The 27,890-nt window shown below is 49.2% G+C and overlaps 1 protein-coding gene across 1 annotated transcript in view; it reads right to left on the reverse strand.

Annotated features, from left to right (window-relative positions):
• The window catches only part of LOC119402372 (GAS2-like protein 1), a 254,228-nt gene that overhangs the window by 132,713 nt on the left and 93,625 nt on the right, over nucleotides 1-27,890 (reverse strand). Inside the window, exons 2-3 of the mRNA XM_037669506.2 lie at nucleotides 19,179-19,598; nucleotides 18,215-18,359 (exon numbers count right to left, since the gene is read on the reverse strand). Coding sequence (XP_037525434.1) covers nucleotides 18,215-18,359; nucleotides 19,179-19,382 — 349 coding nt within the window. The 5' untranslated portion in view covers nucleotides 19,383-19,598. The remainder of the gene's footprint in view (nucleotides 1-18,214; nucleotides 18,360-19,178; nucleotides 19,599-27,890) is intronic.

The following is a 27,890-nucleotide window of genomic DNA, read 5'->3' on the forward strand; positions in this document are numbered from 1 at the left end:
ATTATTATTATTATTATTATTATTATTATTATTATTATTATACAGCACTCAAGTGCTAGACAACTGGGCTTCGGCGAAAAACCATCAGCGAAATAGTATAACTCTCCGCAACCGAAAAATCACCAATGGGATTCGAGCCCGTGTCACTAATGCAGAAATGTATATGTTTCGCAGCTGGGTGCGCCGAGTGCGGCGGGTCGGCCTATGACGCATGATCGACGGCACCGCTTCGTGCAAAATTCTGCTACGATCGGGCTCCTTCCTCGAGACATGCGCACGAAGGCACGCGAAAGCTAAGAACGTTCTCTGATCTCGATTGATCCGATTGTAAAGCTCGAAGAAATCAGTAAAGACTGCAGCAACACGCGATGCCAAACACAGCACACCCTCGCAAAAATTAGTAGACCTGAGGTTCGAGTTATACCCCTGTCACACTGGACGTTTTAATGTCATTCGAATGGAATGACATTCGCACCTAATGACATTATGCGGCTGCTACACAGTGATATTTAATGTCATTAGACACGAATGACTTAGGCGATCGAATGAGTTCTAAAAACACATTCGCTTTCGAAGTCGAACCGAATGTACAGTCTCTACCCCAGAGACTACTTAAAATGTGTCATTTAGTATTCTCAATTCGACACGCATTCGTGCAAACACGCTATTATTGTTGCTTTTTTGAAGGCGTCTGTGATTTTAACGAGCACAGGTGTACGGAAGGCTGTCGCAAAATGTTTTTACTCTCCACCTCAGTGGCGTCTGGCCGCCGGCACTGTCGGCCATAATGTAAACAAACAGACGCCTGTGTGCATGTGTATCTGCAGCGATGGAATGAACACTACGCGCGTACTGGACCGAGGTGGAGATGTTTGCTCTCATAAGGCTATGACAAGACAATTGTGCGCAGTTTTGTTGAAAGCTGTTTTCCCGCATGGACGCGTGCGAAACCGCGTTTTGAAAGCGAACAAACGCGGAACGCTCCGAGTTTCCGTCAAATCTCTTCTTCTGGCTTATGTGCGTTCCTTGCAACGCTCAGTACAAAGCAACTAAATGTTTTACTTGCTGCAGCTTAGCGTCGTCGTTCAGCGGTACTATACAGTGCCTAGAATAGCGGTACTGCCATGTCAGCCATTCTTTCGGCTGTGGCTACTGGCTAAGCGTCGTCTTGGCTTATGGTGGCCAGATATCCTGCGATATGAAATTTTTATCCGTGTTTATCTAGCGATGCGACTTCCCACATGCCTTTTAAAATAACGAACTTCGCTTTCATGCCACTCTACATTTATCTCCCTCAACTTTTCTAGCCATTTTTTTTTTCTGAATTATCGATATTGATATCATGAACGAATGACATTACTTTTTCCTGTGTAGCACCGCCACGGATCGAATGGCATTCGTTGCGCCGAATGACATTCGAACCTAATGACATTAACAACTCCAGTGTGACAGGGGTATTACATACGATAAATGCTTGTCTCTCTCTCTCTCTAGTTGAAGTTCATTTGAAGGATTTTCAAGAGAGGAAACGCAATTCAAACCTGATAACAGTTACTGTTTAGGAACAAGATTAGACTCAAATGGTGTGTGCTTTTTTCAGGGAGTATGGAGATAAACTGTTGAGCACGCAATGTCGCTGGAGCCAATATTTCGACAAGCCGACTTGCCTTGGTCAGAACATAAAGCAATTGTTGCCCTTAAAGGGGCACTAAAGAGCGAAACGATTTTTCTGGTATTAGTAAACTACTCTTTCACGATACCAAAAACACCACGCTTGCACCGAGAAGACGCTTAGTAAGCGAGAAAATGCGCAAAAAGAAAATCTGGCTGTCGACGCCACCTAGAAGTTTCCGCACCATTTGCCGTGACGTCACATATTTTGACGGTGCCTAGGACCCAACGTTACTAGAACAAACTCAGTTTAAAAGCTCCGCCGGAGAGGCGGTCCGCGTGGCGGTCGTGAGAACTAGTGGCGCTCCAGTCACGTCTAGCTCCCGCGGCTGGCGCTTGTTGTGATCGGCGCCGCCGATGTACGAGCGCACGTGGGTTACAGCGTCGTCTGCGCTTTCTTCGCTCGTCATTTTTGCGACTGTTCTTGACAAGGCTTAGCGTCTTGTTCGAAGTCACGTGCATGATGTACGAAGCGTAACGAGGGCGAACAGATTCACAGTGCGGTATGCCGACTTGCTTTGCGCCGGGCTGCAATAGCGGCTACCGCAACGATGACTCCGCTTCACGACACTTCTTCGGACCTCCAAAAGACCCTACGCCATTCAAGCTTTGCATCGCAAAGATAGAAAGCTTACTGCGAAATGCGAGGTCTGTGACGTTCATTTTGAGAGTGACGACGTTGTAAAGCACTATCGTCGTGTCGTTGCTGGACAAGCAGTTTTGATCCCACGTGGAAAGTGGGAACTCGCGCCCGGTGCCGTGCCGCGCTTGTTCCCAGCACTTCCACCCCATATTTCAAAGCCAAAATGTTCAGGGTTTAGGCGCAAATCCTCCCCAAAACGCACGGCGTCCTGCGAAAGCCCAGTGCCCAGTTTGGAGGAGCGGCCAGAAATAGAACAGCAAAACGAAAGGCAGGCGATTACCTATATTGGCCTCGAGGCCCACCACTGGAAACGCCGGCGCCACCGTCGGCGTGACGTGCTTGGCAGGATCACGTGGTCTCAGCGGCCGCGTCGGCTGCTTGTGGCGCACTGCCGCGTGCTTTGAAAACGAGTTTCAAGTCCCACATGCGCTGCGGCCTGTTCAAATTCGGAAGTTTTCTCTCATTTTCTACTCAATTGAAACCATTGTAATAGAGTGGCTGCCTCCGAAGGCGACGAACATGGGGCTCTACCACTCGGTGCCGCAGTGTCGCGCTTACGCAAAGGAGCCCAGTGTCAGTCTGCACTGGTAACCGCGGGACAAGAAACAGCGTGAAGCATGGGTTGTAAAGCTAATAACCAGCAAGTAGCCATCCGCTACTAGTCTTGTGTGCAACAAGCACTTCCGCGACGAAGACTTTTGTTACTGCGTCGGGCCTGCGATGTTCGGTGAGTAGCAGACAGCGCGCACTGAGACGATAGCTCGCGCGCGCTTCCCGCCGGCAAATGATGCTTATCTGCCACAAAGCGCTACCTTTTACCACGTGCGATGCCATCTCAGAACCCTCCAATGCGACCTCTTGATCGTCGGCCCCGTGCTCAGCGTCCACAAAATCGGCTGCAGATGCGCAAGTCATTGTTTAGATACGTTGAATTAAAAAACGCACAGGGTCCCTTATGCATTAGTTAAAGATGACTAGCAGGCGAAAGCCATCTTCTTCTTGTGAGTAGTTGTACTGATTCTCCCGCGCCCCCCTCCAAAAGGGTTCTGCACCTAACGCGGTTTTGCACGGCCTCCGTGACCGATCACGGAGGCAATGCAAAGCGACCATGACGTGTGAATACGTCATCATGTGACGTCACATAATGTGACGTCATAATGACGCTGCATATCTTGGCGATCTGTGACGTCATGATGACGTCATACGGTGACACCATCACGTGACGATTTTTTGTATCACTCGTGTTGATGCCGCCGACGCGGGACGCCGACGGGCAACCTTCCCATTTGATGAGGCATGCATTGCTTCATAAATTTTGCATTGCCTCCGTGATCGGCCCACCGGCCAACCCCATGTATTTTCTTGGAGCCTCATTTATTTACGTGGGAAAGATGCCACCCTGTGTGGCGTTAGACACGACACTGCTGCCAAAATTGCTGGGGTACACACCAAATAATTACTATCCTGTTTTGCGGCTGCTGGTTGCTGCAATACCTTCTATTTTATTCACCGCTATTTCAAGTTCATGTGGGTCCTAGTTCACAGCCGACGTTTGCAGAACAAGTCCGACAAACGTTACTGTATTTTCTTTCTTTTCCTAGATGTCGCATGCTACTACATGCTCGGTCTCGTAGACTGGCTCTCCTTCCACCAGCAATCTCGAAGTGGTGAAGCTTTGGTCTATGAATTTGTTGATGACAGAGAGCGGCAAGTTCAATGGAATGCAAACGGAACGATAATTAAGGAGCATTAAAAAAAGGCGTCGCAATTTGCTCACGTTTTGTGTGAGCACCAAACGAATGGAATGCGCTGAATAAAGAAACAGAAGCAGCGGCATTTGCCCGCTGAGAAGACCGATCAATACGCAGTGCGAGACAACTTGTCAAATGACATTGAAACGTGCCCGAATTTAGACCGAAAAAGAAAAAAAACACTCAATCGTCGGGACGGCAGATCACAAAGTTGCCATGCGCACCGAAACCGCAGTTGTAAGGAAATTGTTTTTCAACTACTCTGATAGCGTCCGCGCAGCAGTAGGTTTGTTTACTCACAAATTCTCTTATTTTGCGGCCTAAAGTTCACAGCGCGGTGCCAAAACGCGCTCGTAGCAAAAGCGAAACCATCAGTACGAACATACATGCAGACGCTCATACATGCAGAGGCACCGTCAGTCGTCGCGAACCCGTGCGATCGCTGGCTTGAGGCTTCTTTCTGTTATTCTCCGTTTGGTTATACAGGCAGTCTACTCTAACGAGATATTTCACACAGTTTGCACTCAGCGAGTGACTACCTTTCACGCAAGAAGCCGGTTTAGGGGTCTCCAACGCGGTGAGCGTGAAGCGGGTGCTCGGTTTTCTGCAAAGAGACAGCGACTGTAGACTATCTTGTGCTTTCAGTTCGTCGTAAATGATTATTCTGACAGTAGAGAACACAGTTCATTTCTAAAGTACTTACAGAAATGCCCTCGAGGGCTTCCGCGAGATGTTTTCGTAGAGCGCCGACAGCAAAACCCATGGGGAGCGCGCCGGCGGTATCCTGCCTAGCACGCAATCGAGGCGCGTCCGATAGAGGGCGACTCCGTAACTCCTCGAGGCCAATACGCTGCCGAGACTGAGAGTTGCATCTCACTGACATTCGATCAGTTACAGTGTTCTAGAAGTTTATAGTGCGCTCACTGAGCGGCGGAGCGTGACGCACTTCATGTCGCCGCCGACAGGCGGCGCGGCTCACAGCGTCACCTGAAACTTTCCGGCGGGTTGCAGGGCGCGGATAGCGCGCGTTGTTGTTTTGCGCGCAAGAAAAGTCAATCTTACGGTGCGAAACTCACGGAAGTTCTTTTGATGCAAGTTTTCTGTGTGTTGTGAAATAAATTACTGTCGTTGTGACTGATTTACGGACGGCGAGCGATGTTTTAAGCGGCTATTGCATAAATGAATGCTCCTCCACGCAGCCGCTGCAATAACAGGGTGTGTAATTGGGGGCGTTCGGTTTTTTTTTTTTGTCCGGCTGATCGATACGATTTTCAATGCACTTTCGCCACTGTAGCTGTCATAGCGACTTCACTCCCGCCTTTCGAGCCCCACTATGCCGAATATAAACAACGCCTCATTTTAAAAAAAATTTCGTGTATATATGATCTAGCTGGTCTGTGTAACTAACCCACTTAATGTTCTTTTTTTTTTTTTCGCGAATCAATAATGGGCGGAATACACGGCTTCGTAATAAATGTATCCGCACCGTACGCTTAAAAAAATTTTTATTTACAGACGTAGATCGTACAAGGTTACCAAAACTGCAGTTGGACTCGTATACCCAATAAAAAAAAAATATTTATACATAGTTAATATGAGTACATAACAAGTAACATGTATCACGTGCGTACACATTTTTATTGCACCTTGGAATTGCACCAGCGCGGATAAAACAGGACACGAAGAAATACTCGACAGTGTCATGCACTGACATACTGATTTTATGTACACAAAACCCTGCCTATGTATGCCCAAATGTTTGCCGTATCACAATATGAATTATCAATGCCAAAAATGTCACTCGTGGTCAAACAATAAACAGATGCAACAAACGTGTATGAACATCTGCTAGTCGACTACGAAAATGAAAAATAAAGGACAGCAAGAAACGCCGGCGATGTTTGCAGTCGACAGCCGACGACAACGTCGATCTACCAGGAACTGGGGCATCCCAAAGAGAGCCCAATCCCTTTGGACCTCCCCCGCTTCCTAATGAGAGCTATTTCAGCCCCCCTCTACATCTCCTTTTTCTGTACGTCACTATCCAGCCCGTTTCATCCGTCAGTATAGTTATGTGCTTAGGACTTCGATAGCGAAACAAGCAGCGACGTACCAGCGTTCTTTATTATTTTTTTTAGAAGTACCCCTAACCCCCCCCTTTTTTTTTTACTAAAGCACGAGTATGGTTTTGTTGTCACCACCCTCGCGCGTTTTCTTGCTTTTATTGCTGTCACACTTGACTCTGCGGTCACTCCTAGCTTCGTTGGGTCCAGCTGTTTTTTGTTGTCAAACGCAGCCCCAGAAATTCCTCTGCACGTACGCTGCATGCTCTATGTGCACGACCGCCTGAGGCTGTAAAAAAGCGCGTCCCTCCCGTCCAGATGCAGCGGCGGGCCGTCTTTGAGACAGTTGCGATTTGCGGATAGACACAGATGCCGATCCTTCAGAAAAACAAGCATATATAAGTGCAGTAAAGCGGCACGCGGGGTGCCGACAAAGGTCCTTCAAGCGAATGAACGGAGCGAACATGCGCTGCAGGGCACACACAAATGGAAACAGTAGCTTCAACTACTTGGATCAGTTTAAAAAAAAAAGAATAAAATGCTCGACTCCCTCCCCTCCTCATTTTTTTTTTTTGTGATCTCTTTTTGTGTCGTTGTGGTGGCCCTCTTCCCGCCACCAACCCCGTGTTTGTTGATACCACCGCAACTACAGCGTAACCAGCCTAACCCCCACCGACCAAGGGGACGCGCTCCACACCCCGCAAGAGTTTTCAGGAGAAACTGGCGGCAGCGCCCCTGGCGGGCGCTCAAGCTGTCGACGCGGAGAGGGCCGCGGCGGCGCGGCGCAGGGATACGGCAGTGAGCCCACTGCCCCATTCTAGTACACTGTAGATCAGTTGTCAGCTGTCGCTATGCCTTCAAAGCAGTGGATTTTCGAGAGATTTTACGACGAGGTATCGAACAAGATGTGCGGAATATTTTACACTCGCCGGCTTGGGAACGGGCTGCTCAGCGCAAACATTTGACACGGTACACATAGAAAAGACGAGGACCAGCGCTGGTCCTCGTCTTTTCTATGTGTACCGTGTCTTTTTTTTTTTTTTTGCGCTGAGCAGTTTAATAATGGAATACCAACTAGCCCAATCCCACACTTTGCTTCGGGAACGGAGACTTACTTGTGCAAAAGATAATCGTAGTTGACGAGCAGTTTAACTGCGTAGTGAACGGCTACAGCACGAAACGCAAACGGCTGTCGTACAGGTAAGAAGTGCTGCGGGCATGGAACATCTGCTCGCTGAAGTTGAATACTGACGACTCTTCTAGCGACAGAGTACGCGCGAATAACTGCTCGGTGCTCACATCACGGCCGATCTGTTCGAATTGTTTAAGGCACCGTAGAAGGATGCGACGTAGAAAGATGAGACACCGAAAATACAACTATCCGCTGAAAAAATTGCTCAGAGACGACATCTATTCGATGTAATCGCACACTGAGATTTCATTTTCCGAGTTCTCGTAAAATTTGCCGATTTTGGGTCAGTATCCCTTTAACCGTCGCGAAAACGTGTCTTGTAAACATTGCAAAGCATTGGTGATGTTTTTCGAGAAAGTTTTTTTCAATAAATTGTAGACAACATGAGTACTGTTTTTCTAGAACGTTTTGTATCTCGAGTAAGTACGCTTCTTTGTACACTATAAAGGCTTTTACAAACGTGTTGGGTTGTTCTTGGTCTAGATAAGACGGCAGCGGCTAAAATTGCGGTGGTAGTTATAAAAATCACGCTGAAAACCCTCATTCGCGTAGAAACTCCTATGCTTGGAAGTTAAGCGCAATGTAGACAGCTCAAATATTGTCAAAGGTCGTGACGTCGACGAAGGCAGCAGTCAGCAGGTCCGAGATGAAACTCTTTATTTGGTTGAACTTGTGGCTGGGAAACTGAAAGTCAAACTACAGCAATACACTGATAGCGGCGAACAGAGCGTCGACCGCCGATCAACTGACAAGCGGACAAGCGCGTCGGCTTTTATACAGGCGCTAACGAACATGCGCGATATCGCTGGTGGCGACATTATCTCTCGACAGAGCTGGAATATTCGCGTGCGGCGCGCAATCTTACCAAAACGATCTACTACAATCGCGAAGCTTCACGAACACTGCTTCGCGGACAGCGTCGAGCGTTGATAACCGTCCTTGCTGGACAAACCCGAATACATCAATATAAAACAAGTGGGCGTGGCAATATAGACCGAACATCGATTCTTAGCCAACCAATGAACAACGCACGCAGGCCAATGCATACAGACGACCTTATGCATATCCACCTAAGTATCCACCTAACTAGTACAATAAGAAAGTTGCCGCACAGTTGCCGCGAGCAACTGCGCGGCAGACCGCAGCGTTATGCCGTGGCAGCAGGCGACGCGCCGATAGTGGCGCAAGACGGAACTGCAGCGCCGCTAGTTCTCGCGACCGCCGTTCGGACCACCCTCATCCGCTGGCGGAGATACGGAGCTTTGAAACTGAGTTTGTTCTAGTAACGTTGCTAGGACCTACGTAGTTCCTAATCGGTAAAAATGAAGTATATGGCACTCTGACGAGACCGTACACTTAACATATTAAGTTTAAGGAAATTCTATTGAGCCAATGGCGTCAAAATACGATAAATACGCTTTGAAATCCGTGACGTCACGCACGGAGATTCCGCCGCGAAATTTAAAAATGATACTTAGAACTTCATTTTCTCCTCTATTAATAAACCTATGACGGTGAAACTAACGACATTAAAGTTCTCAGAGTACAATTTACTAGCGCCGGTTGCGCGACCAAGTTAGTCGCAAAGCGACTGGTCGCAAGTAGTCGAAAATGGCCGCTTCGGTCGCTAAGCGACTGTTTTGGCTTAGTCGCTCGGTGCTCAACATCGCAGTCGCGAACGTCTGAACTAATCAGCTGCGCTGGAAGAGGCAGTCGTGAATTCTGTGTGGCAACGGATATGAGTTGCACGAAGGTGTGGACATTGGTCGCCTTGCACCGCTTTTTCGACAAGTTCTCTCGTCGAAACGTTCGCTCCAGCGACATTCACTGTTCGACAGTCTCTAATCATCTCAGTGGGATAGGTTGAACAAACAGGCGAAAAGTGCCTCAGACAGGCTGGCCAGGCACTTTCTCCTGTTCGTTCGACCTATCCCACTCCGTCTTTCCTGTGTCGGCTCCCATCTTGACAGTGGTGTCTCATCACCTCAATAATTCATGTTCCCGTGAACGTCGGTCATGTTGGGATATTTGGAGTGTACGAGACGTACGCAAGCACAGACACACACAAAGGCACGCTAAGTAATCATGCACACTACGCACACAGCAAAGCATCGCGAGGAGCTGTCCCATCGCAACGCGAATTCGAAGCTGCATCCATTCACGAAGGCGGCCGCAGCCTTATCTGCGCTCTTCCTGACGGCCTCTTCCCCGACTTCCGCCGTGCACCTTTGGCGTATTCGTAAGCGAGAGAGGCCAAGGAGGGGGCAGCGCGCATTCTCGACGCCCAGACGTCACCTGCCGACATTGGAAGGTCGCGCCCACACCCGCTTCAATTTCGCCGGCCGAGAAAGCGAGCCGCGCTCTACCGCTCCCGAACGTCTCCACGTGGAAATCGCCAGCTGCTAGGAGTAATCGCAAGAGCGTGCCTCGTGTTTAAGCGTTCCACTACCCCGTAACAAAGTTGCTTTGATGAAAGTAGTATGACGTCCCCTCCCGAAGGGGTTTAGCTATTAATTCCAGCAAAAAAAAAAGGGCAGTGGAATTCCACAATGGTTATAAAGATGGGCTCGTCCGTTTAGTTCAACATGGCGAACAGCGAAAATGAGAGCCGAAGACCCTGTTCGCACATGAAGCAGATGCAAGCTTGAGTTAATGAATTTGAGCCACCGAATGCAGGCCAGCTAGTGAAAATAATTAGAGTTTTTGATAGCCCAAATAATACCAAATACAATACCGCATTATGAAACGCTACGAACGACGTGCAACGATCCTGAGGCACTGATCTCTTAGGCTGAAAATTACACTTTTAAGATTTGAAGTTTCATTATTTTTTTAAGTACATGTACCTTTTAAACTTCCTAGCTTTTGCTCGTACGTGTTTACCACTACCATGGAATTGTACTGGCTATGCCGATTATCATTTCAACGAGTGCATGCTTCTAAATTCCAGAGCTTGTTTTCCCATTTTTATAAGGACATTTTTATAGCCACCCATCCACCAATTCAAGTGTGCACACTGACTAAATGAAACTACGAACTCTAATTCAAGGTTTTCAGCAGAAAAAAGACAGCTAGTGCTGTTACAAAACAAACTACCACGAACAAAAATGCGGAGGCACCAACATCACTTCATGCTATCCGTCATGCCTGTAAGAACAAACAAAAGCTTGCATGAATCCCCACGCATGCGTAGAGTCCCTAACCTTGCTCGTCGCTCAGTAGCGTCTAACATATATAATAATATCTGGGGTATTACGTCCCAAAACCACGATATGAATATGAGGGACGCCGCAGTGGAGGGCTTCGGAAATTTTGACCATCTTGTGTTCTTTAACGTGCACTCACATCGCACAGTACACGGGCCTCTTGCATTTCGCCTCCATCGAAATGCGACCGCTGCGGCCGGCATCGAACCCACGACCTTCGGGTCAGCAGCCGAGCACCGTAACCGCTGCACCACCGCGGCGGACGATTAGCGTCTAAGAGCAGCGTGCAGAACGAGGCACGTAACAGTCCAGGGAGTTACGAGGAACTTATCGAATTAATCAAATTAGTGAAACATGAATATTAAACTATTCCGAATCTCCACTCTGGTGGCGACGGTCACTTGTATGAGCCAACAAATCCAGAGCTACTCACAATTTGTTTTTTTTTTTTAGTTTTTCCCCCCTTCCAGTGTAGTTCAAACGGCATGCAGAATGCAGCCAGAGATATAGAATGACATGAAAGTAGAAAGGAAGGAAATACCAGAGGAACGATCTACGGCACGTATCGTCCCCCCGCCTTCTAATGGTCGCCACGACCGAGAAAACGAAAAACGCATTAGCGACGGGACAAACAAACATGGAACAACAGAGCAGCCCGCACTAAGACACGCATCAGCGACTAACACAACGAGGGACAACATAGGCACGCGCAGCGAGTGGGCGTGGCCTACACAACGACGCCTCCCAAGAGGAAAACATCAACAACAACACGGACGACTTCATCTTCCCACTCCTCCTAGTCCTTTGCCATACCTGGATAGCGAGAAACAGAGCGGCCGCCCCAAGTCACACAGCCGCGTGATGTTTTTTTTTTTTTTTATCTCTTTTTGTGTGCAGCCTCAGATAAAGAGAGGCCCAAATATGCGACGACAGAGCAACCCGCCCGCGAAGGAACCTGGACGCCGTACGAGCTTGCCACCCCTCTTGTGCTCATCCCCCCCTCCTTCTCGTGTGTGTGAGTCACCAGCGTGAGCTCAACCCCCTCGAGGCAACGACCGGGAAAGACTCCTCTCGGGATGCCCAAACGCCGCGCCCGAAACCCCGGACGGCAGCGAGAAAGTAATGCTGTGCAGCGACACGCGAAGGTGCCGACCAGGGGAGATCGGAATAGAACTCTCGGTGAATAAGCAAACTTCGACACGCGTGACGTGCCGCTTCGAGAAACGCGACACTTAAACGGAAGGAAGAGCGGGAAAGGATGTTCGCAAATTCGCGTTGAGGAGACACTAAAGTGAAACACGAAATTAATTAAAACATAAATTAAACTCCGAAAACTTGACTGTCGGTAATTTCACGACCATAGGCTTATTAACAGATGAGAAAATCAATGCCAAAAGTCACTTTTAAATGTACTGCCGAAATCTCCGATGGTGACGTCACGGATTTCAAATTGTTTTTCCTTTTAGCGTGCCTGTATAAGGACATGATCGTGCTGCGACTCCATTTACCCATTTTAGAAAAAAGAAAGAAAAGGACAACAATCGGCGTTATGAAGGATAGTGAAACCGCGATCAGGTTTTCCCAATGAATGACCGGTCAGTAGCCCTTCGGTAAAATTGTAAATCCAAGATTACGCCAGTTCCTGTACCTGCATTGTTGTATATAATATTCTTGTTAGCACCTGTTTCTTGAAGAAAATGCAAATACATTTACACATTACAACGTTTATTCATTTGTCACAGTGTGTATGTGTGAGTTTCTACTATACAACGTCATCGACCGTAAATACATCAGAAGAAATCAAATGAGCTGCTTCTCCCAATGAAATCAAAAAAAGTTATCCGGCATAATGAATGCTCCTGTATGCAGGCGGCACGCAAAACGCGCACGGGAGGCGTCTGCAGCTCGCCACTAAACACACCATGCTTATCCTGCAGAGCATGCACTATATATGCTTGTCTATAGCATATTGTGCAAGGTTTCCCTACGCTACAAAGTGCCACACACGTGAAGCTATTAGATCACGAATGGCATAACAGTCCGAGTTGCAAGAAGCAAGCGTCGCAAACCGTATACTAATCTAGCATACTTTACAAATCTAGCTCCCTGATGTACCTAGCCTCTGCCTCTCTCTCTCTCTCTCATGTACACTATTACTCTATGAACTCGTTGTATAGAAAGCGGAGCTCTCTTTCACAGTAAGCCGACAGACGAACAGAGCATCTTGGTGTGTGCATTTCCAAGAGCTATTTCAGCCCCACTATTCATTACCTCTCGTGGCCACTCCCCAAAATAGTAACTTTTGGAGAAATTTACAGTCATTAGTTATGACGACTTGTGTATGCGAACTGATCGATATCGGTTGAGAAAGTCGTGTAACGATGGTCCTTTTTGAAGAGATGAAAAATCCTTGAACACGGGTTGTCGCTGGAGACGTTTCTAGAAGAGGTATTCTTCAAGGCAGCAACTGGTCACCTCGTGTTGACTAGCAATGCCTATCGTAACAAGAAATACAAATATCCGCTGTCTTCCTCTGGCTTGACAATTAGACACCACCGTTATCCAAAGTTATACAACTTACACCTTATACAACTAATCACGACGGGTTGAGAGGCCGTCACGAAGGCGCTACTGCATGTTACTACTCAGACACGACGCTCACCCTTCCCTTCTCATTCGACACCACCCTTTCCCACTTGCACAAACTCCCTCTCTCCATCTCCCGTGCCCTTGCTTCCCTTTTTCGGTGTCATCGTGCACTCCACACCCAATTTCCATTTTCATTTCCTTCTTCCTTTTAAGAATCACCTCCCCCCCCCCCCCCCCTCCCGGCGCAGACGAGTCGCGTCTGGGAACTTTACGCGAGTGCGATATTTCGCGGGCGACGCCTCCACCGACGCTCGGTCGTAACACAAATTACTGTGCGGCCTGTCCTGTACCTTCTCCCGCTTCCTTATCGCGCGTCGAGATCGGCTTTCTTTCGCGCGACGACACCAGCGACAGAATTCCCGGTCAAGCCCTCCCCGCCCACCCCACACTTCCCCCTTCTTTCCTGTTCATTAATAAGATATTAGGTGGGCGTGGCGGGCGCCGTGAGACCGTGCTCCGAACGCTTGCCGGCTCGTTGCTCAAGCATTTTTTTTTGTTTTGTTTCGTTTTTAAACGCTCGTTTCCTCGAACATTACTGAGAAGATATAGACGCTGGAAACAAGGGACGGGAGAATAAAGGCATAATCCCTTGGGCACTACGACTGAAGCGCACTGAAAGAGCAGCGCGATTCAAGAAATAAAGTAACCGGAATAAATAGCTAGAACGTCTATATAATTGCAATGTTTAAAATGGAGGAAGGGGGTGAATACTTCGCAATGCGGAGCTAGTTTGAATTCCTGGTTTATAATGTTCTTTTTTGTGTGTGTGGGTGTTCTATGCCCCCATTTTCAAGCACGTCTTACTTGCATTTTTCTCTTCACTTTTTTATAACATTACTTTTTTTTTCGTGGAATCAATGGAGATTACCGAGAAGAGGGTTCATTGACCAGCCCACCAGCTTACTATACCTGAAATGAGACAAGTAAATTCTGGGGTTTTCCTGACAGAAGCGCGATATTATTATGAGGCACTCCATAGTGTGAGTCCCGAGAATAATCTTGACTCTTTAACGTGCATCTATAGCGAAGTACACGGGCCTCTAGCATATTAGCCTCCATCGGAAATGCGAAGCCGCGGCCTTCGGGCACGTACATCTATCTGTCACGCTCTTTCCCCTATCCAAGACGAAAAAGAGAATAAAATAAACAGGACCGGTCCACGCTTTCGGGTAAGGACACTCAAGAAGTCGTGTTCGACACTGCGTCTTAATTTTTAAGACAATTTAGTTGGTAACTATGTTATACCAACTAGATCAATGGAATAAGCTATCTGAGCGCTGGTGAACCGAACTGTGGGCCCGCTGACTCCTCACTACAACACCGTGATGAGCGGCGTCTATAAGAGACACTCGCGATCCAACGGGCTACATGAGCAGCGCGGCACTCGGGGTGCACACAATGTAGCGGCGACCGTGGCCGAACGATGATGAGCCGGCCCGAGTGCGGCGAAGCAACCCAAAATAGAAGCACAACAAGGCGTATAAAGCGCGCGACGACTCCGGTGAGAAGGAAATGAAAAGCCTTCGGGGTAGACGAAGCCGCCGACGTACGTACAATAAGACGGGCGCGATAAAACGTCCGCGCCCTTCCTCGCCATTTTCACGCGTATACACGAGAGCGATCAAGCGAGCGCGGCTGCAGCCTCGCTGCTGTCAGAAGCTGCGCTGTCCTGTCGACTGGACTGCGCCACGGTCAATCAATACGAAAGAGACGTACCATATGCGTCGTAAATGCATTAGGGCCGTTTAAAGGCAGTGAACGTGCTGTGCAGTTAGAAAGTTGACTTGCGTGTAATTGCGCATGACCATTCGCTCGCGAGCCTAAACTATCACGGGACAAATAAGAAGGAAAAAAGAAGAAAGAAGCACGAACCGGTAGGTATCCAATGAAAGCACGGAGACACGACGAACCAGGTTAGCGATTGTCTCTTCCTCATTTCTTTTTGTCCCGAACAGAGTTCCTGCTCTATATATATTTAGCTATACAACCTCACAGTTCGCTTAGTTGACGACCCCGCCGCAAGAAAGCGTGGTGTGCTTTTCGGAGTGCTTTCACTTCGTTCCGGAACAACATCGAGAAACGCGAACCTCTTGTGTAAATAGTATCGTAAGAAATGCTCCGAACCATCCATCAGTCAGGAAGCACGACTTGACCGGCGCACACTCAGTAATGTAAGACTCTTGATGAACTTCGTGATATGGAGTAGCCGAGGCAATATGGACCTCAACCTCTCCACAGCAAAACAGTTAAAACAGAACAGAACAGAACAGAACTGTGGCCACCTGAAGTCCTTCAAGACGCACCTAAATGTAAGCACATCTAGGCAGCTAAGAAGTCTATTTCTCTCCCATCCACAAGCGTCAAAATGGGTTAATAATGACTTCCACGCTATTCTGACAAGTGAAACGGCGTGTTTACTGATGATAAACTTGAGTTTTCAAGTTATCACTTGTACACTTTCTTATTACTCGTGTTGTTTGCCTCGTGCGTTATCAGGAAAAGCTCCTCGCCGACAGCTTCCCTTCTTGCAATTATACGCAACATCTGAACGAGAGAAGGGGAATAGATCGAGGGCTCATGCTCTTTGATAGACACAGCCTGATGAAAACAACAGGCAATCAAGCTAAGGAAAGTGTGGAGGACATTACTTGTAGGCCTTAGGTGTGGTGCAGTAATTACGATATATAAATGTGAGGAAACTAAAGTGGACCAAGAGACAACCTGCCGCTGGTAGGCGCCGAGCGTACAACCTTCGGATACTCAATCAAACACGTTGCGGGGCTAGTTGGCGATATATTCCTACTTAAACCTTGTAGCGCTATATCTGACGAGGACAAGACAGAAGCACATGACAGAAGTAGAGCACCCGTCCCGACATGTACTTCTCTATCTTGCCCTCGTCAAATGTAGCGCTAGAATGTTTTAAGTAAGAACCTCCTGATAACGCGTTCGATACTCCACAAATTGAGCTACGGCGGCGGTCATCGTCCCGTTCTTTTTAATTGTGTATTTATGCGCACGCAAACCTCGGAGTGTTAGCGCTGCAAACTTTCCAACAGCCGCGTGAGGAGCGGGGATTCCAAACATGCAACGTCTTGAAATCGGAACGACGCCCTTCCCACGGTAGTGTTTGCTTTTCCCTCACGTATGCGATGACGGGTCGAGACACGTGGGAGCAGAGCGCGTTTTTCAAGAGACGAAGAGGAGAGCTTCTCGAACGCCCACAGCGAAAGGCGAGCACCAACGACACCAACGTACGTGCCTTACTTGCCCCGCAACCATTTCCTCCTCTCCCAGCAACGCTCCCGCGGTTACGCGACTTCACGTGCAATGCAGTGCGCGCCGAAATGTGTCGCCGACTTATCTCCGAAACGAAGACAACGTCGACGACACGTTACACGTACTCGACGGAGAAGCGACACACGCGCCAGTTTCCAAACGACGAACGCGGCGTCGCAATCAACGGCCTGAGAACCGGGCCAGAGCCATGGCAGTTGCAGAGTGTTGCTCTACGTTGCCAAGTTGCATCGCTCGTGTTACATTATCAGCAATGACGCAAGAAAACGAAAAAGAAGAAGAGCTAGGGCAATGAGGTTAGAAACGAGGTGCTCCAAGCGAGTGTGTAAAACGCCTTGATAACCATGCTGCTCCGGACGTTCAAGATATTTCGGCATGTAGGTGACTTCGTTGTAAAGGTACTGCACCGTAACGCTGGTGATACAGTCTGGACCACGGTGGCCTGGACACACGGCATGCTTCGTAGTACCGTGCATTTAATTTCAGTCTTTGCTAGCAGAGGCCTTTTCACTACTATAGATCTGTCTGCGATCCAGTGGCAGCCGGAGAGAGTTACAGCGGCAGCATACGACGCATCTCGCCTGCGGCAACATAAACTGCATTCCAATAGCCAACTGAGGCCACACACCGCCGTGAACGATGTCATTTTTAGCAGTGAATACAAATAACGTCAATGATCAGAAGCGCTCCATGGCACATCGCTCTGTTACAGCAGCTGGCAGCAAACATGGTGTGAAAAGCAAGGTTCGGCTAAAAGGGGGCGGGGGGAGTGTCGGGCCGAGTTGGGTCAGCCGGGCTGCTAAATGTGGGCTGACTCAATCGCAGGCCGCTTGAGAAAGTGCACGTGAACGCGGTCGGGTCACCGCGCACGTGAGCCCGAACCTTGTCCGACTCCATCGCATATCGAGTTTAAGAAAAAAAAAGCTCACAGGATAAATTACTGTGCCCAGTGCGGTTTGTCCAAAACCTAGAACAATGCGGGCCTCGTATCAATATAAAGTTGGACTACTCGGTAACTGGTCAGTTGGCAACTACAGCGAAAGACTAAACTTACTAATATCTGCTAGCAACACAAATCAACGCTATTAGGTTGAGCCCCGCTTCAGCGTTTTGATGGAGCATGCGTACACAGGGCCGGTACGATGTCCTTGGGACCGGTTTTTGATGGTGTGGGTGACCTGCTACACATCTGGGAAGATAGCTTCATCACGAACACTCGGGTGCGCGAATAAATTTCTTGACTTTTACACGCCCTTCGGCGAATATCACCCCGGTTGGCAGAGGTGGCGCTGAACCCGTGAGCAAGCGCGAGCTAGTGTCACTGGTTGTATCGCTGAAACCTAGTGCGAACGCAACTTGTCTTTAGAGCCGCAGTCAAGAGGCTGATTTAGATGTCGAAGGTTTCAAGTTAGACGCACGTCGACGTCGCAAAAGATCGACAAAAAAAAACGTTTGCTGAAGAATGGCTAGGTAGTGAAGGTGGGAGGGTTCCTTATTCCAGGAACCCTTTGGCCTGGACCGCCCACCGGGTCCGGTCGAGTTGCAGGGCAGGTTCAGGTATGGCTGGGCCTCAGGTTCAGCGGAGCGCCAATTCGTCAACGTATCTACTTAATTACCTGGACTCCATGGTAGCTAGCCCACTCTAGGTGCTGTATTATAGTTAAGGATGAATTCACGTTGGGCTCGGCCCAAATAAACACGCGCACGTCATACTGAAGGCGAGCAGTGGTGTGGGCACTCACCCAGTGACTTGTTGAGCCAGTCAGCGAGGTCTTCCTTCAGCGGGATGAGGTGCTCCTCCTGGCGTTTTGTGACGCGAAGGTAAAACTCGTCCACGTCCCGGGCACGGTGAGCCGCAGTCGCACTGTTGCAGCGGGGTTTCACAACCTACAAATGAATGAATGAATGAATGAATGAATGAATGAATGAATGAATGAATGAATGAATGAATGAATGAATGAATGAATGAATGAATGAATGAATGAATGAAATGCACCGTCTATACATCATCTGCATTTCAGGCGTACGATATATAATAAGGCCATGCCTCCTCAAACTGAACAGGAACAGCCAGGCCAGGCAACAATCCTATTCGGAGATGCACCATCGAGTTAAAGCTCTCCAACGTGAACACGCGCAAGCAGACATGGGCGCTGCGAGATCCATTAAGAGGCGATTGCACAGGATTGCTTTAACCCTAGCCATTGCTTCAACATCAGCGATGTACAGGAGAGCTACCTTCAGAAACCAGCAACACTGCTGCACCTTTGTGGCTATACTGTTCTCCTAGGGCTGCATGGCCCAAACAAAAAGGGCTCTGTACAACATCGACCGCATAGCCAGCTTTCGCTATGCTACAGCGTGCTACGAGCTTTCCCAATACGAAGAACTGTCCCTGATTAAGTGCTTCATTAGGCCTATGCTTTCATTTATTTTTAATACGCGGTACTACGGACGACCGAACGGCTGTGAAACTCTGCATATAGTGGTAGTTCCCATGCAGATACTCAAAGACGGCGGTGTACATTCGTATCGATTTTTCCACAGAGTTCGCAAGGAGTTCTTCAGGAGACTTTGGACAGTACTCTTGAGCGCTAATGCGTAGAAAGAGGCGAGTCTACAGACTAAACGGTACCTACAGACTTTCTCGGGGGTTTGACACACTTTGACTCGGGACAACCGGTGCAGTCACAGACGTATACTCACCGCATCCGCAGCGTGCCTGTCCTCCCTGGCGAGGTCGAGGCAGAAGTCACCGCTGACCCTTCGCCAGGGAGGGTAGCCTCCGCCGCCGGAGACGCCGTGGCCGGTCCTGACGCTGCCGGCGCTGCGAACGCCGTTCCTAGCCGCGGAGGCAGCGCCGCCGTTGGACGCGAACGCCGTCCGCACAATCGGTCCTCCACTGGACATCGGTGTAAATCCTGCTGATAGGCCGGCAATGGATGGCACACGATGGATGTGGTGACGTCAGAAGGCAAGCTGCACCCTCCCTCCTTTACGTGGTTTCCAGTTGACACACGCGCACTGCTGGCCTCCGCCTATTGGTCCGGTCTTCAGTCATGGCTTGGCTTGCTCTGGCTTCGGGCGCTGATCAGAGATGAGTACAGCCTCTGGCCGTAGTCCCGCCTGTGAACAATCAGAGAGGGGATAATATTAATCGAGCAGCTGTCTTGTACTGGAACGAGCTCGTAATAAAGAACGCAACATCATGTTTAGTTTACATATGTTACTGACATCAAATATCAGCAGCACGTACTCCCGTTTGTTGTGCTGAGAGACATGAAAAAAAAAAAAAATGAATGCGCTGCATAAGCAGTGTGCATACATAGTGGCATTTTGAGTAGGATCAAAAGCGCGAGAGGGCGCTTACGGTATTAAAAACAATTATGAGTGCCATTTTTAGGGCAAAAAGGATCAATCCCCAAATAAGAACTAAGGACTAACATTAGATAAATTTACATTCTTAGGGCACTTTTTTTTTCAGCTTTAACAGTCACATTTTCATCAATAAAATTTAGTTAGCGTAAATAATGAGTGCCAACTCTCTCGTTTTCGAATCTAGCGGCAAAAACTCTTGCGTGCGGACGTCATTGTGACGCCATTTATTTCAGCTTATAATTTCGCATTTTGGTCACTCCGGCATAAATCATGCAAACGTGCGTCAGGCCAAGTCCTTGGTTTTCGCAGGATGCAATGCAATCATCGCTTTCATTTCAAAAGGCAACTAACCTTACTGTAAGATATCTACATCTTACACCATAACGTAAACGGCCCGCCGATGCAAGACGAACGCGTCGTTACCACCGATCTCTCCTTTTGTGACTTTTTTTTCTTGGCAACGAGGCATCCTTTCACTGTAAAAACATTTCCGTTTCATATTTGAGAAACGCAGTGTATCATATTGTCATTGTTTATCGTTGCTCTTCGGAGCACACTTAATCACACAGTGCAAAGCGACAGCGTTGTTTAGGCTCGCTGAAGACTCCACTGCTGACACATAAAGGGCCATCGTAACCTTAGGAAAAACAGCCCAGAACTTTAGGACAACTTGTTCCGGGGCTAGTTGGTGTCTATCCTAGCAAGCTCACAAGCTCTTGCGCTGAAAGTGGCAGATAATGACCACGGAAGTATCAAACTTTCCGTAGGAACTAAACGCTTAACATGAAGAAGGCGATACCCTACAGCACCGCTACGAAAAACAACTTCGAAAACGCCAGCCTTTCATGGCAGGGGAACGAGCCAAAAAAGAAAAAAAAAACACACATTTTTCATCTTTCCGTACTCCTGTCCCTTATAGGAAGGCGCGAAAGACGTCGCCTTACGACAACACGCGGGAATGAGAGGGCAGGCTATAAGCGAGGAAACAATCGGCCGTTGATCAGCGGACCATACAGCCAACGCCACTCACACTGGCTGCCTTCGCTAAACGCCCACTCACGCTGGAAGCTGGCAGCACAGCCGTGCAAAGGAGTAAATCACACATCCGAGCCACTCCTTGGAAGCGAATAGACGGCATGACGCGTTACTTTCATGATGCGACCCCGATTCCCTTCGCTTGGCGCGGGCTCTGCGTGAAAGCAAAGCGCGTGGGGGGGAAAGAAATGAGAGGTCTAATGTACGAAAGCCAGAGAAAGGATATGAAAGGTCAGTGGGAGTACCTGCAAAAAAAAAAAAAAAAAAAAAACACGGCATATGCAGACGTTTGCGCGTCCTCGGAATGCGGTATCCGAGGGCGGGGAATCGAAGTGTGGCATGTTGTTAGGCTAGCTGGTTCAAAGATTCAGCAGACAAGCTTAAACTGCGCGAAGACAACACGTAAGAACATAGAAACACACGCACACACGAAGCGCACACTTCCAGCTCTCTTTCTTGAAGGTAGAACGTTTATAAGGGATGACAAGGAGCAATCGCACAGATAATCTTACACATGGCTGCAAAAATGCAGCGAGACCACGTGCGCGTTAGGAGCCCGGAAGGGTCCTGATGTGCTCATCTATGAAATCGATTGTTCCTGTTGAATAACGGTAATGAGGGTGAACTAACGCAGTATGACCTCTTTTTGCGATGAAGAATGCTTCGATGACCTCTCTTTCGGTTCTCGTTTTTCATTTAGAAAATAATTTCGATTTCCAGCCGAGGAAAAGAGCTCGTGCTGTCGCAGTTCTTGCAGTGTAAGGCGAAATTACCGCCCGATCTAGTGCGCATAGATCGCTTGTGTTCTGCACGCGTTCATTGAAGCACCGTCCGGTTTGATCAATGTACGACCGGCCAAATGACAAAGTTAGTTTTATAGATAACATCAGAGATGCATTTAGTGGCCACGTTCTTGTGCAATCGAACCTCGAACACGCGGCATTGTGTACAGCGGCAGAACGGCACAATCACTCAGGACAACGCAGCGGTGTCTCGGTGGCTTTAGAAAAGGCAAGTAAATATACACGCGCGCGAGACTGAATGCGGTTCAGCCACCGAAAACGGAAGAGTCCAAAGCTCGAAGGCCTTGATACGTCCCCGTAAAATACGGGGCGCCAGTTCCCGTAGGCATCTTATACTTTCAACTACAGGTTGTCGCCGGTATTCCAACCATCTACCTCCCGTAAGCCAGATGGACGCCCTGATAACGTGAGTAGTAGTGAATAGGTTAGGTACGTGTAAACTGTTCCTCATCAGAGCCAGGGGGAGAGACGGGGTTTTAAGCCCCCTGAATTTTTTCAATTTTGCATGTGTGTAGATACGCGCACACATAGAAACACACGCACGAACATACATAAAGGTTGGTTGAACATCGCCACTTATTTTTTCGTAATAATGTCAGCACTGTTGAGCCTATCAGGACTCCGCGATTTTCGCCCGCACGCTGTTATCTCCGCTTGCGCAGTCTAACACGCACACAACGAAGTGAAATCACTTGATCGTGCACAACAATCATGCGAGACAAGTCATAACGGGCATTCACAACTGCATGGCAAAGCAGGGTAGCGCAGGGTAGCAGGCAATTCACAACTGATATATATCCCTGGAATATGGACCAATCGAGAGCTTGTTCTCTCATGACGTCCCGTGAAGACTGCTGGCGTCACGAAATTGTGCCGAAAAGATGGGAAACGCCAGGAGACAATAACGAGCTCGTTCTTCGTATTTTGAGAGGTTGTTTAGGGGCTTAGAATAACAGAGAGCTGAGCAAGTTGGAAAATATTCATTCTAAAAAGACAGGGCGTGCAACCAAGGACACAAGAAAGAAGTCAGGACACCACAAGAATGTCTTTTTAGAATGTTTAGGGGCGCTTCAACTTTCTAAATCTAAGCACGTTCCGCGTTTATGCTGACATTCCCCAGCTACGTTGAGTGCCCGCTTCTGTTGCGTTTTCCCGTCGAACTCACCGCAACGGTCTCGAAGTAAGCAGCACACAAAAAGACAATGAGAAAAAAAAGAAAGAGAGATAGAGCGAATAGTGGTGTACGACTTCCAGTATACCAGAAGATTAAAAATGACGACGCGTATACCGTTTCCCAGAGCACAAACGAACTGCGCACGCGCGCGGAATTTCGATTCGCCAAAGTGGATCGCACACACTTTTAATACTGGGCCGAACTCACAATTTCATGTTTCGGAACCATGTCAGCTCCGCAACCAACCTTGTACGCATGCGCGGTGAACACTACTCCCTTATGAAAAGAAAGAGATGCTATCGCAACTACACGAAGGAACGTATGGTTTGCCTTTGCTCTTTTCTTTTCTTCAACGGACACACCCAACACGGGGTCTCGTTCCAGCTGGCCGCTTTCTGGAGGGGGGAGGGGGAGGTGATTAAGGGAAACAAACACTTAAAAAACAGGCGACCGTGAAAGAACATCGCCGAAGAAATGAGCACGCGACCGCCGCACAACAACGTAAGAACAAACAAAGCACCATTGAATCTTCCTCCTCCATGCGATGTTTTTGTTTGGTGCTGGCTTTGGCGGTCAAGATAGGAAACGCCGATAAGGGGACGGCCGGTACCGCCCACTCGTACCTTATCGGCTTAGCATTGTGCTTGTCCGCGCAGGACGTTTCACAAAGATTAAGGCCGGGCCGGCGGGCCCTCCTCAGCTCGGACACGCCCGAACGAAGATCGCATCTCGAAGACGACTCTATCGAAGTGTTTCGAAACGACGGAACGACATGCGTGTGCGTATAGAAGGCTTACGCCAGCTCAATTACATGCCCGAAAGAAACAAAATAGAAAACGATATAAGTAGAGAGAAACATTCAGGGTTTTTTCTTCTTTTTTTTTTAACACACCTGGAAGGCACAGTCCAAAAGCCTATCGCTAGATTCAGTGAACTATATGTAACGAAGTGTGATATCGTTGGCTGCACGCCTTTTCGGTTCACGTGCGTGGAAATTATGGCAGAGAGGTGTATTCCCTTTTTTTTTTTTTTGATAAGTAGCAATCATATAATAACTCACGCGGTCTTCATGGATTTGCGTAATCCGACTCGAAGGCGACTGCAATTTTTTTCTTTTCAGTCGACTGCGTAGCCCTGGTGTGAGCCCGGCAGAGTTCTCCCTCTTCGCAAAGCTCAATGGAAGCCTGAAAGGTTCCCGTTTCGACAGTGTTCCCGCCATCCAACAACCTTGTGACCCCCTTGGGAGATCCCAAGGGGGTCACAGTATGTCGCTGAACTTTGGAGCGCTGGCACGCGAGGCACTCTCGTGTCCAGTGTCGGACATCCCGGTTTATTCCTGGCCACACGAACCTCGCTGTGCACAGCCGTTGCGTGGCTCGAATCCCGGGATGCGCCAGGCTGTGCAGCAAGTCAAAAATGCTGCGACGGAGGTTCGAGGGGACGAACGGTCGGGCCCTGCCTGTAGACATGTCGCAGCATACGGATCCTGTGGGTTCTGCCAACCATTGCAGCTTCAAGGCGCTGGTTGGGGACGTCAGTAGACGCTTCAATTCTCCATCACTGCGTTGAGCCGTCGTAAGTGTGGTGAAGTCCACGCCGCTCGGCAGGCTGATGGCATTCACTGGACCGCGCGAAAGAGCGTCGGCAGCAGCATTATCCGTGCCACTAACATGGCGTATATCTGTCGTGAATTCTGCGATGTACGACATTTGGCGGAGCTCCCGTGCCACGTGCGCACCAGAATCGGAGTTCGCGCGCAATGCGTAGGTGAGTGGCTTGTGATCCGTGAGCACAAAAAATTCTTGTCCTTCCACATAATGTCGGAAATGCCGGATAGCCGCGTATATGGCCAGGAGTTCCCTACCGAAGGTGCTGTACCTTCGTTCGGACGGGCTCAGTTTTCTGGAGAATAAGGAGATTGGTCGCCACACTCCGCTCACCCTCTGCTGCAACACGGCTCCAATCGCTGCATCGGAGGCGTCTACCATAACACACTGAGGAACACCCAGCTGCGGGTACGTGAGCATGGTAGCATTTGCGAGAGCTTCCTTAATCATCCGGAATGCTTGTGTGAATTGGTCGTTCCACTGAATGGCAGTTGCCTTAGATCCAGATGCCGCAAGTAGGCTGTGGAGAGGGTGAAGGATGTTGGCGCATTTCGGGATAAACCTACGATAGAAATTCACTAGTCCCCGGAACTCTCGAAGCTGGCGGAGGTTTCTCGGGTGTGGAAACTGCCGTACTGCTTCCACCTTGTCCTTCTGGGGCTGTACTCCGGCACTTGAAATGCTGTGGCCCAAAAATGATAGTGTCGGTACCCCAAACACGCACTTTGTCGTATTTATAACGATGCCGTTCTCTGTCAGTCGCTGGAGTACGTAGCGCAGATGCCGCTCGTGCTCTTCAGGAGTGCTGCTAGCAATCAGAAGATCATCGAGGTATACCTTGCAAAAGTTGAGGCCACGAACAACGCCATCCATAAACCGTTGAAAAGCTTGGCCGGCGTTGCGTAAGCCGAAAGGCATGCGTAGGAACTCGAACATTCCGAACGGCGTTGTTATTGCGGTCTTGGTAATATCCTCCGGTGCTATGCTCGCACTACATCTATTTTAGAGAAAATGGTAGCACCATGCAGGAAGGATGTCATGTCATGAATGTGCGGGAGTGGGTAACGGTCTGGCATGGTCACCCGGTTCAGCGCTCGATAGTCCCCGCATGGGCGCCAATCACCGTCTGTCGATATTGGGACCATGTGAAGAGGTGACGCATATGAGCTAGATGAAGGACGTACTATCCTGAGTTCCATCATGTGGGCAAACGCCTGTCGAGCCAACCGCAGCTTCTCGGGTGACAGGCGCCGTGGTCGGGCATAGACCGGGGGGTCTGTGGTTTCGATGTGATGCAGGAGGCCGTGCTTTACTTCTGGGAATGCCTGTGGCTGTCGCGTCAGCTCTGGGAACTCTTGTAGTATTGCAGTGAAGTATGCTTCTCCAGCCGGACTAAGCAAGGCCGGGCTGATAGGGGGGTGCCAACACGGCGTGCCCTGTACCGCTCCCCGAGAAACAGGGTCTTGAAGCCGTTTGTTGCGGACGTCGACCAACAGACCAAAGAACTGGAGAAAGTCTGCGCCTAGTATGGCGAATTTGACCTCAGCAGCTATGAACACCCAGCTAAACGTTCTGCCGAAACCGAAGTTCAGCGACAGTGAACGATGGCCATATGTTGTTATCACCGTGTTATTGACAGCTTGCAAGGGCGATGTACTAGGTTTCTTTCTTTCAGCTTGTGACGCCGGTATAACGCTCAACTCGGCGCCTGTGTCAACTAAGAAACGTATTCCGTTGTTGCGGTCGGTAATAAAGAATACTGAGGGACGACTTGGAGGCAACGTAGTAGCACTGGTCGCCCTCAGTGCCTGCCGCGGCCGTTTCCCGAGTGCGCGCACGGTGGGACACATTTACGCGCACTACTTCCGAACCTCCGATGATACCAGCAGATATGCTCGTGCTGCTTTTGCGGTAGCGGCGTGTCAGGCTCGGTTATCGTTTGCGCCCTCCTGCTTGTGTGCAAAGCTGATACTGTTTCGGCAAGTCGAGCAATCTCATCACGCATCTCTTGAAGTTCGTTTAGAGGCTGTCGCGCTTGCACGGCAGCCATGGGTGTGGGCGGTGTCATTGCTACCAGTTTGTCAGCAAGTTCGGCGGCTGTGGTTAAATCCTTGTGCTCTGAGGCCGCGATGACCATGCGGACGCCTGAAGGCAACTTTTGCAAAAAAAGTTCTCGGAGCAATACTCCATCTATCGTGGTTGATGTCTCGCCGAGCAACTGTTGCATGTGCCGCAAAAGCTGACTAGGAGTGCGGTCGCCGAGTTCCGTGCCGCGAAGCAATTGCTGCAGTCGTTGTGGTTCGGAGGGCGTAACTCGGCGAACCAGGGTTTCCTTTAGTGTTGCATATGCGTTTTCGGCAGGTGGTGCGAGCAACAGATCCCTGATTTCACTGGCTATGGCGGGCGGCAGACTGCTGACTACGTAGTGGTATTTCGTAAGGTCTGCGGTGATTCGTCTGGCTGCGAACTGATTTTCCACTTGTATGAACCAAAGTGCGGGGTCCGCAGTCCAAAAAGGGGGCAGCTTACCGTCGACTGCTGAGACTGTCGGAGTGGCGTCGGTCGTGGATGTTGAATCCATGTTGCGGCTGGTTCGACACTCCGGTAGCTGCGTGTTCGAATCACGTCCGGGTCACCAATGTTGAGACGCGCGCTCGGCAGAGCTGCGCAAGTGAACAACTCGCGTCCCAAACAACAACTGAACTTTTATTATCACCCTTCCTCTCGAAGATAACTTTTTCGTGCGGGCGCATGCGCTCTCTGCACCGCACACAGAAGCGCCGCTTTGCATCGCCATACTGTCATGGAGTCTCTCACGGCAGATGACCTTCACGGAGCCTTTGCAGCATGGGAATAGCGCTGGAAAAATAACGTGTACCGATCGGATCAGTAAATTCTTTTTGTCAGATCCCGTCTCATTACGGACAGACCGTGTATAACTCACTCAGCAGTTGTGAATATTCAGCTGCAGTTGCATGCTCGGCACGTTGCACGGCGACGGTGTTCAAATATAACAGATAAGGGACGAGTAATTAATAAAGAGGCATCCGCACCGCACCAAACACTAGAATGCGTTTGGAAGCTGCCACTGGCTGTCAACGCGGCGCTCCACGCGGCGCTCCTTCAAAAACTAAGCGACATTTCTTAGAGCGCCACAGATTGCCGCCCAATAAACAGTTGCACAGTAAGGTCGTTGACAGCCCTGCCTTTACAAACGCATGACAGTTAAAAAAAAAAAAACCCAGTCCCTTATGCATTTGCCTCTACCCCATCGTCTCGGTCGACTGTATTACCCCCCCCCCCCCCTCCACTTCTGAAAGCTTTCTGCACACCACGTGGTTCTGCAGTGCTTCCGGGATCGGCCCATGTTTCACCAAGCGACGATGTCTTGTGGTGACGTAGCAGTGATGTCATTATGACT

The sequence above is a fragment of the Rhipicephalus sanguineus genome, chromosome 8, assembly GCF_013339695.2.
Source record: "Rhipicephalus sanguineus isolate Rsan-2018 chromosome 8, BIME_Rsan_1.4, whole genome shotgun sequence".
Lineage (NCBI taxonomy): Eukaryota > Metazoa > Arthropoda > Arachnida > Ixodida > Ixodidae > Rhipicephalus > Rhipicephalus sanguineus.